Source organism: Podarcis raffonei, chromosome 17, assembly GCF_027172205.1.
Source record: "Podarcis raffonei isolate rPodRaf1 chromosome 17, rPodRaf1.pri, whole genome shotgun sequence".
NCBI lineage: Eukaryota > Metazoa > Chordata > Lepidosauria > Squamata > Lacertidae > Podarcis > Podarcis raffonei.
In genome coordinates, this window is record NC_070618.1 from 136414 (window position 1) to 149842 (window position 13429).

The window sequence follows — 13429 nt, forward strand, 5'->3', positions numbered from 1 at the left end:
TTCACATTTGTGCAGTTCAAACACAGCCAAAGCATGAGGGAGCAAATTACTGCTGCCTTTACTTTGTCCCCAAGGTGAGTAGAAAAGTATCACTGACCAAGTATGAATCCTACAGGCGTAGGAGGGTTAGAGATATCCAAGCAAATGGTTTTATTCCATGATCTGCTCTCTTGTGTTCTTGCACGTAGGAAGGGATATGTTGTAATTTCCACTGGTCTCTGAGCTCCAGAAAGGTAGACAAAGAAAGATCCCTTACCTGGGTCATCTTCTTCAGCAAATGCCACAATGTGAATGCCATCGAGGTCATCCTCCTGTGGACAAGAAACATGGGATTGGTGAGCGGAAAGTTAGGGGCGACAGTGCGCTGGGCATGGGGAGATGGACCTGAAGATCGGTCAACCAGAGAATGTCAAGAAAAATCTATGATTAGAAGTGTTTCTAGAAATTAACAGAAAGATAAATATGAACAGAATCAACAACAAAAAAATAGGCAAAGTTCAGTGGGGGTCTGAAAATAAATGAGCAGACACAAGATGGAGATACACTGGAAAGGCTTCTAAATGACTTGCCTCAATATGCTAATTCCGCATTTTACACTCATGGCTCCTACCAATAAAATGTCGTCCTTGTTTGGGTCCAACAGCAGCCAATACTGACAACCTTACAATGAATTCCAGTCTTCATTGTAGACTGTCTCACCAGAGTGGTGCGTGCTCTGGGCATCTCCTGCTTGGACTACTGCAATGCACTCTACGTGGGGCTACCTTTGAAGGTGACCCGGAAACTACAACTAATGCGGCAGCTAGACTGGTGACTAGGAGCATCTGCCAAGACCACATAACACCAGTCTTGAAAGACCTACACTGGCTCCCAGTACATTTCCAAGCACAATTCAAAGTGTTGGTGCTGACCTTGAAAGCCCTAAACGGCCTCAAAGGCCCAGTATACCTGAAGGAGCGTCTCCACCCCCATCGTTCTGCCTTGACACTGAGGTCCAGCTCTGAGGGCCTTCTAGCGGCTCCCTCATTGCGAGAAGTGAGGTTACAGGGAACCAGACAGAGGGCCTTCTCAGTAGTGGCGCCCGCCCGAGGAATACCCTCCCTTCAGATGTAAAGGAAATAAACAACTATCTGACTTTTAGAAGACATCTGAAGGCAGCCCTGTTTAGGGAAGTTTTTGATGCTTGATTGTGTTTTTAGTATTCTGTTGGAAGCTGTCCAGAGTGGCTGGGGAGGCACAGCCAGATGGGCAGGGTATAAGTAATAAATTATTATTATTATTCCTGTGATTGATCGGCAGGTTCCATGGTCCATAAGGCTCTTCCCCCACAAGTTATTTTTCTTGCAGAGGGACAAAGTGTCCCAGAACATATATGGCAAGCCACTTATTTATAATGACTCAAGCAGAAGACTTGGGGAGTACATAGATTCTGTCTAAGACATGTAGCACAGTTACTAATCTGAACTGCACCTGAACAACCGTTGACTAAATATTGTATTTAGTCAATTCACCAGCTCTCTCCTGTGCAATCGAAAACTCCCAACTGAAAACTCCAGCCTTTTTCACACAACTCCATCATGTGGTCAGTGAATGTATGAATGGCAAGCAGGAACACATCAGATAGTGAAGATCAGCAAATCACTCTGCCCAACCCTGATTGCTCCACATTGTTGTCGTTTAGTTGTGTCCGACTCTTCGTGACCCCCTGGACCAGAGCACTCCAGGCACTCCTGTCTTCCACTGCCTCCCGCAGTTTGGTCAGGCTCATGTTGGTAGCTTCGAGAACACTGTCCCACCATCTCATCCTCTGTCGTCCCCTTCTGCTTGTGCCTTCCATCTTTCCCAACATCAGGGTCTTTTCCAGGGAGTCTTCTCTTCTCATGAGGTGGCCAAAGTCTTGGAGCCTCAGCTTCAGGATCTGGCCTTCCACGAAGCACTCAGGGCTGATTTCCTTCAGAATGGAGAGGTTTGATCTTCTTGCAGTCCATGGGACTCTCAAGAGTCTCCTTCAGCACCAGAATTCAAAAGCACCCATTCTTTGGCGATCAGCCTTCTTTATGGTCCAGCTCTCACTTCCATACATCACTACTGTACTTAAACCATAGCTTTAACTATACGGACCTTTGTCGGCAAGGTGACGTCTCTGCTTTTTAAGATGCTGTCTAGGTTTGTCATCGCTTTTCGGAGCTAAATATGTATGGCTGAACACAAATGTTGGGCTTCCACACCATCAGGGATCTGCACCATCAGGGTTTTCAATTATTTGAAGAACAAAAGAAGCCTTCTGTATATGCAGTTGCATGCATGTAAGGACTCCTTTTATGCATTCAACTTTATACGGCAAGATGGAAAGGCCATGCTTCTCCTGTAACTTAGTATGGGGAATGCTTACGAAGTTAAGAGGGCTCCCACCTTTCTACAAAATTCTGATGGCTATAACATTTCAAAGACTGTAGAGGGACTCCAAGTCATTAAGGACCATTAAAGTGGTTTCGTACAGGTCGTGATCACCCATAAAGTTTGTAAGGCAACCAAACAATCACAGAAGGTTCATTCTGGTGCTGTCCAAAAGTGAGAATTGAAGGGGACAGTTGGGGCATAGGAATGGGAGAAAGGAACAAAAAGATTCTGGCAGGGGTGTCTGTAAAATCTAATAAGAGGAAAAGAGAATTGAGAAAGGTTAGCATTTTAAAAAAAAAATCTGGGATGGTTTTCTTCCTAAAAGCCACAAGGTTGGCAGCAAGGCCTTGGGTATCTGGGCACAATGAAAATTATATTGGCAAAGGCCATCTGAGTTGGCAGTCAGGTTGTTTATTGTGCACCTGCTATGAATGTCATCTTGGAATTATACCATGGAAAACCCTCATGTTCCTTGTCTTCCACCAATCCCAGCTTTCAATTTCAATTGGTATTAATGCAAGAGGAAAAAAATCCATCTAAATGCTAATTTCTTTCCCCTCTGAGCCCACCAGTTACAGAACCCCCATAAAATGAAGAGCTAAAAGAATAAGTGGAAAACATCTCTGGGGGAAGGTGGGGGAGTGTAAGAACGAGGCTTTAGAGATGTTTGGAGCAGATTTACTACTGAAATGAGAGCAAAAATAGTCCACTGTAATGTGTGGTTTGTGTGTTTCTTTTCTTCCAACCCCCCCCCTCGCCCCACAAGACAATTCAAACTGTCTTAGCACAAACACAATTCCAAAGTCGATAACTCATTAAACAAGTGGCAAAGGCTCATCTCTGATGCAGTGGAAGAAACCCGGGCTTCATTTTCCTAGCATCTCCCAGTGTGTTAGAGAACAGAGGCTGCCATTCAACTACCAATGGATGGATCTGTCCATTTTGGTTTATCTGTGCTTCAAAATCCCCCCCCCCCGCTTGATTTCGCTTCACCCTATCTCTGCATCAGTTTAGAATTAGTATTATTTTTTGAAGTCATCTGTATTCATCTTCATGTGCCTTTCTCCTAATGCAGGCATGTCCAAAGTCCGTTCGGGGGGGCAGTTTATTCCAAAAAGCTCAACAACTTTAATCCTAAAAAAAGCTCAACAACTTTCAACTTTGGTTGGCCCTCTTTGAAAAAAGTTTGGGGCCCCCTATAATGCATGCATTTTCTCATGATTTTGCCATATATACATATGACAAATTCTCTTATATTTGTGTACACTATTTTCATGAATACTGCCTTTGACTGGGGGGGGGGTTGGTCCTTGAGGGTGCCCCCCTGGTGAGTGCTGGATAGCAGAGCTACACGAGTCCCAGGTTCACATACCCAAGCTTCAAGTAGCAAGTGTGTGTGTGTGTGTGGGGGGGTAATTTCTTCCCAGTTCTTTGCTGCATGGCTGCGGTTTGCAGCTGTTAACATGCCCAGGAGATCCAAGGGCTGTGATTCTTCCTTATGACATAATTCACCTTCCCAGATGCCTTGGATTTGGTTGTAGCAAGCATAACAATTTTACCATATACTTTGCATTCTGAGTCTTCTTTACAGGCGTGCTTGACAATGCAGCTAGACTAGATACTTTCTCACGAAAATATCCCCATCCCTATAGCTCCCAGTGCTCCCAATTTGTTTCACTTACCCAGGTCTCAAACATATCTTCTGGGCGCAGCTTGCGCAGTGTGGCTCTGAAAAGAAAGAATAGAGACCTCAGTTTTATGGGTGAATCTGCATGGTGATTATGATTGTGAGATTCTGTGTAACAAAAGTAGACTCAGAAGACAGGAACTTCCACTGGCAGGCCTAAACCAGATTGACACAGTGGTCCATCTTTTTTTGGTCCATTGGCCACTGGTCCCATCACCTCCTGGCAAATAGGAGAAGAAATGGAGGCAGTGAGAGATTTTACTTTCTTGGGCTCCATGATCACTGCAGATGGTGACAGCAGCCACGAAGTTAAAAGACGCCTGCTTCTTGGGAGGAAAGCAATGACCAACCTAGACAGCATCTTAAAAAGCAGAGACATCACCTTGCCAACAAAGGTCCGTATAGTAAAAGCTATGGTTTTCCCAGTAGTGATGTATGGAAGTGAGAGCTGGACCATAAAGAAGGCTGATCGTCGAAGAATGGATGCTTTTGAATTCTGGTGCTGGAGGAGACTCTTGAGAGTCCCATGGACTGCAAGAAGATCAAACCACTCCATTCTGAAGGAAATCAGCCCTGAGTGCTCACTGGAAGGACAGATCCTGAAGCTGAGGCTCCAATACTTTGGCCACCTCATGAGAAGAGAAGACTCCCTGGGAAAGACCCTGATGTTGGGAAAGATGGAGGGCACAAGGAGAAGGGGAAGACAGAAGAGATGGTTGGACAGTGTTCTTGAAGCTACCAGCATGAGTCTGACCCAACTGCGGGAGGCAGTGGAAGACAGGAGTGCCTGGCGTGCTCTGGTGCAGGGGGTCACCAAGAGGCGGACACGACTAAACGACTAAACAACAACAACAAGTCTGATTCCAAACCATACGCGAGCACCAGCAATTTCCATTAACACAAACAGCAACAACGTGGGAGCAAGGAGGAATAGACTCTATCCAGGCACAACATATCATGTACAGTGGTACCTCGGGTTAAGAACTTAATTTGTTCTGGAGGTCCGTTCTTAACCTGAAACTGTTCTTAACCTGAGGTACCACTTTAGCTAATGGGGCCTCCCACTGCCACCGTGCCACTGGCACGTGATTTCGGTTCTCAAAGTTCTTAACCTGAGGTACTATTTCTGGGTTAGTGGAGTCTGTAACCTGAAGCGTATGTAACCCGAGGTACCACTGAATTTTTTTCTTTTGTGAGTCGAGGCCCCACCCCCGCTTGGAGAGAAAATAATACACATGGACACAAGTACTTAGGTTAGTGGGCTAAGAAGGCCACAAATTTATTGGTTACAGAATGTGAGTGGCATTGGCTTAGGCATTGGATCGGACAGACTATACTTGACTCCTGCCCGCTCTGCCGGGAGTCACACAAGGGTTAACAACCAGTAGGGGGAACTGGTTGATGCAAATCAACTGGAAGCTTTCCCCTAGACTCACCGGGGGTCAAGCCATGGCCCTAGCCACCCCCAGGGCATAGGACAGGAACCACAACCGCAGGCTTCCTTTAACAGAATACCCTTCAAGGGGAGTGGTAGGCGATGGCCACAACCTCCCCTCCAACACACAACGCGTTTGCCTAACTACCAAACCTGGATTTGCTATGAGGCAGGCGAATAAACCCAGTGGCTGGTGCCAATCTGCCAAGTGGAAAAAAATTCCTACCAGGCCCCCTGGACAACCAAGGCAGTGGCGTAGCGTGGGTTGTCAGCACCCGGGGCAAGGCAAGTAATTTGCGCCCCCTAACTCGTGGATTTGCGCCCCCTAACCCTAACCCCCAGATGTTGCGCCCGGTGCGGCTGGCCCCCCCTGCACCCCCCACACTACGCCACTGAACCAAGGTGACCAACCGAAGTCCATAGCAAGGTCAAGAAAAGAAGGAAGAAACCTAAAGGAGGGTGGGCGGGTGATCCGAGGAAGCCAGGAACAAGAAGGGAGAGTCCGTGTGCCCGCGGTCATTCAAACACAGCTAAGCCACGCACCCACCCAGCCTTATAGGCTGGCTGGTGAGCGTCACACGGGCACAAGACTCTGAGATGCAGGGGGCTGAGTTATGCCCCCTGCCAGCGCGGAAAGTGGTTCCCGCTCACAACACCTCCCCTCCGTGAAGAGGAGAGGCCTTTTCTGATAATTTTTATTTATGATTTTCAATTTTATGCATTTCAATAATTTTACAATCATTTTAATGTTTTGAAACTCAACTTCCTTCCCCCTCTTTCTGCGGTTCCTTCAATTAATTTTTTAAATATTTTCTGCATATTCCAAATTAACTTAATCATTTATTCATCTACTTTAAATGCAAACTCTTATAAAACTGCAGGTTATTACAATAATCCTGCCAATGTTCTTATCTGTTTACAGTTTGTTTGTATTCAATAAACCATTTCCATTCTTTTATCAAAAGTTTGTTATCTTGATTTCTTATTTTTTCTGGTAAGTTTCGCCATTCCTGCATATTCCACAGATTTTTGTATCCATTCTTCTTCCGTCAGGACTTCTTCTGATTTCCATTTTTGGGCAAGTAAAATGTATCTTTTTCTATCCACCTACTATTTGCATACGTTTAAAGGGTTAGCATCAATGGTGACCACCAACATCCAGAAGGATTGATGGTATTTTATGCCACCAAAGAATTTGGCAGAATCAACAGGAATGCGCTCCCTTTCCCTGTGAAAGTCGTCTACTAAGGCAGCAAAGTTCATGTCTGTTCCATGACCAGACTTGAAGCCAGATTGAAATGGGCCTAGGAAATCAATTTCATCTAGGGAAACCTGGAACCAAGACACCACCACCTGTTTCTGTTTGGGCAACACTTTGCCCCCTAAGGAACTATTTCAGACTGACCAATAGTTGTGTAATGCTGTCAAGTCCAGTGACAACTTTTCAAAAAGTGGCCTTACCTCCTCTTACTTGAAGCCAGATGGCATTATACCTTGCTAAAAAGAGAAATTGGGCACAACACAAACCTATGTGGCCAGACCTTCTCTGGCAGCTTTTATTAGCCAGGATGGGCAAGGATCTAAAGCACAGGTGGTGGGCCCATATCTCCACAAATCCTAGCTACATCCCTGGGCAACACAAGCTGCAAATAATTCTTCATTGCAATCCATGTACTGTATGTGTGTGGATGCAAACATGGCCATGCAGATTATAATGTTGTGTGCCACTCAGTAACCTTCCATTCTATTGTTCTTTTCACAAATAAATAAACCCTGCAGGATTTCCAAATTATTGGTCTATTGATACACCCCCATTTTGAGTTACCAAATATCTGCAAATCACTCATGAAGAGGTTTTTGTGCAGGCTGTGAGAAGGAGAAGAAGAAGAGGAGGAGGAGGAGGTGGTGGAGGAGGAGGAAGAAGAGTTTGGATTTGATATCCCACTTTATCACTACCCGAAGGAGTCTCAAAGCGGCTAACATTCTCCTTTCCCTTCCTCCCCCACAACAAACACTCTGTGAGGTGAGTGGGGCTGAGAGACTTCAGAGAAGTGTGACTAGCCCAAGGTCACCCAGCAGCTGCATGTGGAGGAGCAGGGAAGCGAACCCGGTTCACTAGATTACGAGTCCACCGCTCTGAACCACTACACCACAATAATCAATAATCACCACAATAATCACCACAAAGCAGGGCCTGTAAAACACAAGCCTTCAATAGGACGTTTGCCACTCTCAGATGAGAGACAGATTGGGAAGACAGACACCTGAACTCATACCCTCCAACATTTCTCTGATGAAAAAAGGGACGTCCTATTCCATTATTATTATTATTATTATTATTATTATTATTATTATTATTATTACCCCACCCATCTGACTGGGTTGCTCCAGCCACTCTGGGCAGCTTCCAACATCTATAAAAACAGTAAAACTATTACAGGGGTGCTTTCAGATGTTTTCTAAAGTTTATAGTGTTACTAATCTCCTTGGCTTGGGAGTCGCACAACTCCATATCCGTCAACATTTCTCCGTTTAAATTGGGATGGCCTTAGGAAAAGGTAGATGTTCTAGGATCAAATCAGAAACCAGGACGGCTTCTGTAAATCTGGGACGGTCCCTGGAAAATAGGGACACTTGGGGGTCTGCACTGCAACTGGGATGCCCTGACCCTATAGGACAAGGGGTACTATTCTGAGTTGCATGATTGATACCTTCTGTGCTCATTCACAAAATCAACCAGTTCTTCTTCTGTATATGGCTTGTCAGGGACATGGACCGGCTCATCCATAAAAGGCTCATAGAAATCCACCTCATTTAGCTTCAGGCCCAGTTTCTTTGCAACCTATAAACAAGCAAAGGAACTGGTAAATTATGGGCATTTCTCTTGCTGAAAAACATTTCTCTCTAATATATTGTCAGCTCACACTGAACACTTTCTGAATGATAGAATTATTCAACATGTAAGTATGTGGAAAGTTAAAATACCGCAACAAAGAAATATAGCACTACATACTTTCATAACAACAAAAAAACTGCTTTCATCAGAATCAGCAATGCTCTTCTGAAAACTAACAAAGCAAAATTGAATCTAGCAAGGTTGAATGGCAGATTTTGTTTGCTTGTTCTTTAATCCCACATGCACAGTTTAAAAATCCCCTTTCTATATGCATATACAATAATTTATTATGATAATTTACATCTAGTCCAAATATTTTAAGCGGCTTGCAGCTAACAACATAAATAACAACATTAATAAGTTAAAGGAAGAACATCCACAGTTGCTAGGAAAAGATCTAAAACAAGTTAGCATTAAAAGCATCAGGCAATAAAAAATGTTTATCTGGTGCAGAACAGACATCAGGATCGGCAGCACTGAGTGAGTCTCCTTAGGGACAGTATCCCACAGCCAAGATGCCAGAACAAAAATACAATTTCACTGGTCACCATCCACCTGACTTCAAAAAATGTGGGAACTGAGAAAAGTGGAAACTTGGATGGCAAGGATACTGTTACATGTGGGCAGATTATAGGAGTGAATGATTATTTCACATGAATAAAGAAATACACAAGACCTTTATATGCCCCTTAACAACTATGAAACACTGTACATAAAAAAGAAGCAAGCTAAGAAAATGCAAAAGAAATCAAATACACTCCTCATCTTCTTTTGAATTTCATTCCAAGTCATCAAGGTTTGAGTATCAAGTCCCAATATAAACGGCAAGAAAAACTGTGGCCCACACCCCACTTCATCAGATGAATGAAGTGTTATCCTGAGTTGCAGGTACACAGATAGGGTGCGAGATTGTAAAAAGTAAGGTCAGAGGGAGATTAATTTTTGAAAACTACAGATAATGATAATTACATTCTCAGCAGCGGTAATTCACAAAACAATTTTGATAACACAGACATCAGCTCAACCACCCGGCTCTCATAAGCCATTCTTGAGTTAAAAGGTAAAGGTACCCCTGCCCGTACGGGCCAGTCGTGTCCGACTCTAGGGTTGTGCGCCCATCTCACTTAAGAGGCCGGGGGCCAGTGCTGTCCGCAGACACTTCCAGGTCACGTGGCCAGCGTGACAAGCTGCACCTGGCGAGCCAGCGCAGCACACGGAAACGCCGTTTACCTTCCCGCTAGTAAGCGGTCCCTATTTATCTACTTGCACCCGGGGGTGCTTTCGAACTGCTAGGTTGGCAGGCATTCTTGAGTTACTATACCAATAATTTAGGAACTTTCATCACTTTGTAACTAAGCTAAGTGCTACTGCCTCTGCAACTTTTCTGACTGATGTATGGTAAAGCACATGACTCTGACCTTTGGAGAGTTTGTAAGTAAACTCTAAACGTGTTTACTAAACGTGGTCTTTTTCCTGTGCTGGGGGGAATGGGAAAGTTTGGAAAGAAACTTTTGAAGTGGACATTCTGGAATTTACTTGGTAGGGGATATTTAAAATGTCTAAGAGCCTATGTTTCCACACATTACTTTGCTGCATATTTTGTGACTTTAAACCTCTGCTAAGGTTGTCTCTCCAAAGAGTACTTGCCCCAAAATTGAATCTTGGCATTCAAGAATTCTCCTTTACACACACACATACACACTTGCACCAACACCTAGGACCCTGTACAGTAGTTCTTGCAAGCGACACAGTGAACAACTGGCAAACTCGCTTGCCATGGGAGTATTGCATGACTTGGGGGCCAGCAACCTTTTTCAGCCATGGGGCGGTTCACCGTCCCTCAGACCATGTGGTGGGCCGAACTATATTTTTTTGGGGGGGGATTGAACAAATTCCTGTGCCCCACAAATAACCCACAGATGCATTTTAAATAAAAGCACACATTCTGCTCATGTAAAAACATGCTGATTCCCGGACCGTCCTCTGGCTGGATTGAGAAAGTGATTGGGCCACATCCAGCCTCCAGACCTTAGGCTGCCTACCCCTGACATGACTCATATTTAACCACCACCAGATTTAGCCATTGCTAAAAGCAATGCTAAAAAAAAGCATTGCTAAAAGCCATTGTAGGCCAGTGTGGTGTAGTGGTTAAGAGCGGTAGTCTCATAATCTGGGGAACCGGGTTCGCTTCCCCACTCCTCCACCTGCAGCTGCTGGGTGACCTTGGGCCAGTCACACTTCTTTGAAGTCTCTCAGCCCCACTCACCTCACAGAGTGTTTGTGGGGGAGGAAGGGAAAGGAGAATGTTAGCTGCTTTGAGACTCCTGAAGGGGAGTGAAAGGCGGGATATCAAATCCAAACTCTATTGCTGCAATCCTTCCTAACAGCTCTTATGTGGAATTTGCGGGGTTCCAGCTGCTTACCCCTTTGTCAAAGGTGGCAAAGAACTTGACGTAGGGCTGGAAGTGTTCCGCTGCCTCCTCAAATGCTTTGTAATCTGAGAAGCAGAAAGGAAGGAGAAGATTATTTCCCATTTGGTCATCTTAAATGAAGATTAACACATGCACTGGCATCAGTTTCTGAAAGCTGGATGAAAAATAACTCCCACGGTAGTCAGTCTAGAAACCAACCCTGCATTTCCAGCCTTGCTGCTGCTGCTGTGCTATGCAGCCTGGCCTGATTCTGCCATTACGGAGCCCCTCTTTCCTCACAGAATAAGTGGGAAAGAGGGGAAAACACAAAATCAAGCTATTCTCATAATATGAAACGGGACATGAGTTAAAATATCACTTTTCAAAAGCACAGAGAACCCTTTAAAATGAGATTTATTTGTCTATATTATTCTCATTTGAAAACCACATGCATCCAGCTCCAAAGTTTAAGGAATCCATGTTGTGGATTTGCAAGAGCTCACATGCGTTTTCTCTCTCTAGCTTTTGCAGTGAATGGGAAAGTGAAAATATTACGTAGTTAGGAGAGGTTCATGGAGGTGGCAACCTAGCTGCAGCTTGAACTGAAAAGTTTAATAATAATAACAATAACAATAACAACAACAACAATAATAATAATAATAATAATAATAATAATAATAATAATAATAATATTACTATTTATAGCCCGCCCATCTGGGCAGCTCCCAGCATAATATTAAAAACTTCCCTAAACAGGGCTGCCCAGCTATGGCTTGAACTGAAAAGTTAAATGCCTCACGAGGGTGAGAGACGCTCTCCCGAAAAACGTATAAAGGGGCACAAGGGGCTACTTATACAGAGGGCGTGGCTCTAATCACCCCAAATTAAGCTTGGAGACTAAGAATGGTTCAGGAAGTTCATGTAAGGACAGCCCCTGCCCTGCACTCCATCCCACATTCTTCAGAAGGACCCCATCCTTCTGGGATGTCTTCTTGAGGGATGCAGGAGTCTGCGGAGGCAGGAGGGGATGAGAAACTTTCCTTCTGTGTGTAAGCCTGCACGCTTAGGATCTGCTCAGACTTTTGGATGTGCTGAGGGAGCAAGAGCACCGCCCACCCCCTTGCATTCCATCTCCACTGCACACATTTTGTGACCTCTTTCGGTTTTCCGTTAACATGCTGAACAGAACACGGGAATTGTATCACAAGACCAATTCAGTAGCAAGGCGGACAGAGCTCCCTTAAGCAAGTCTGTCTATCTTGCTGCAGAATTTGGATTGGAAACGCCAAGATCTATGAATCCCCCAACCAAACCTACGTTCTGAGTCTTCTCCTTTGAAGTAGCCAATGAGTTTGGTCTCTTCTTCCATGTGGTCAAAGGCCTGCAGCTCCAATTTGCTGTTGATGATCTCTACTGGGTCTTCCATCAGCTGCCATGAAGAAAGAATTTGGTCAACAACTTATTAGCAATGTAAATGGGGTGCTTACTGCCTGATATGAAACAAAGGGTGGATCTACAAACAGGGGAAAAAACACACTATAAATAAGTCAGAAATTAAATCATTATAACAAAAGGGGAAAAACACTATGGAAAATAACATAGTTGTTTTATTTTTGCTCCCCAGCACCATCTGGTGTTGCATGTTTGTAAAGCATTCAAAATGCTGTTTTCTTTTACTAATGTAATTTTTGTAGTAAAAAGTGTCTCATCAAGTGGGACTATTTCTCCATATGCCATCTGGGATTATTCACTCGGCTCCATAGTATTGAGTACTGGCCGGATATTTTAGACTATAATGCCCATCTGTCTGGCCAGTTATGCTGGCTTGGAGTGATGGGCATTATAGTCCAAAACAGATCAGGGAAGATTGCTGTATACAAACTAGGTACTGAGGATGTGGCTCTACAAGAGCTGATTCAATGGCATTGTCTGCATATTAAAATCTTCAGAATCAGCATTTAGGGAATATGTCAGAAATAACAGGTATTATTGCATCATAATCCTAAACAAGTTCACTCAGGAGTAACCGTGTGTGGGCTAACTTTCTAGTGTTACAATTTGTGGCCATGCAGTCCAATCTAATGCACAACTATTAAAAAATAAGTCCTATGATATATAGTGAAGTTTACTCCCAATTAAATGTGCATAGGATTGCAGTCTTGGGTAGTGGTCATGCTTGGAACAAAACAAGAGTTCAAAATTTCCACTTGAATAGTATTGGAGAAAAAAGGAGACAGCGTTGAGAACAGTCCTTTTTAGACAAAGCGTGTTTCCATTCGCAATTTATGGCTTATATATTACATTTGCCCGGAGACCAAGAATAAGGTACCACATAAGTTGCAAAGAGCACTAACACCAATACATTATTTCAACTATAAATGTGGGAGAATTTATTGGGCCAGTTCTGGTTTTGTTTGTACTTACATCTAGGAGGAATTCAACCAAGACGTCTGCAGCCATTTGCCCATCAAACTCGATGATGTGATCCTCCTTAAAGATGTACAGGCTCCCTTCTTCATCCAGACCTGGAGAACGGGCATACAGAGAGAGCAACGACTTTGCAGTTAGACTAAATGGGCTGGTGAGGTTCCTTCCAGCCC

At 44.1% G+C, this 13429-nt stretch overlaps 1 protein-coding gene across 1 annotated transcript in view; it reads right to left on the reverse strand.

The window, feature by feature from the left end:
* The window catches only part of CASQ2 (calsequestrin 2), a 28994-nt gene that overhangs the window by 4267 nt on the left and 11298 nt on the right, over positions 1 to 13429 (reverse strand). Inside the window, exons 3-8 of the mRNA XM_053371050.1 lie at positions 13254 to 13354; positions 12147 to 12258; positions 10842 to 10915; positions 8234 to 8364; positions 4083 to 4128; positions 257 to 311 (exon numbers count right to left, since the gene is read on the reverse strand). Of these exons, the coding sequence (XP_053227025.1) occupies positions 257 to 311; positions 4083 to 4128; positions 8234 to 8364; positions 10842 to 10915; positions 12147 to 12258; positions 13254 to 13354 (519 nt within the window). The remainder of the gene's footprint in view (positions 1 to 256; positions 312 to 4082; positions 4129 to 8233; positions 8365 to 10841; positions 10916 to 12146; positions 12259 to 13253; positions 13355 to 13429) is intronic.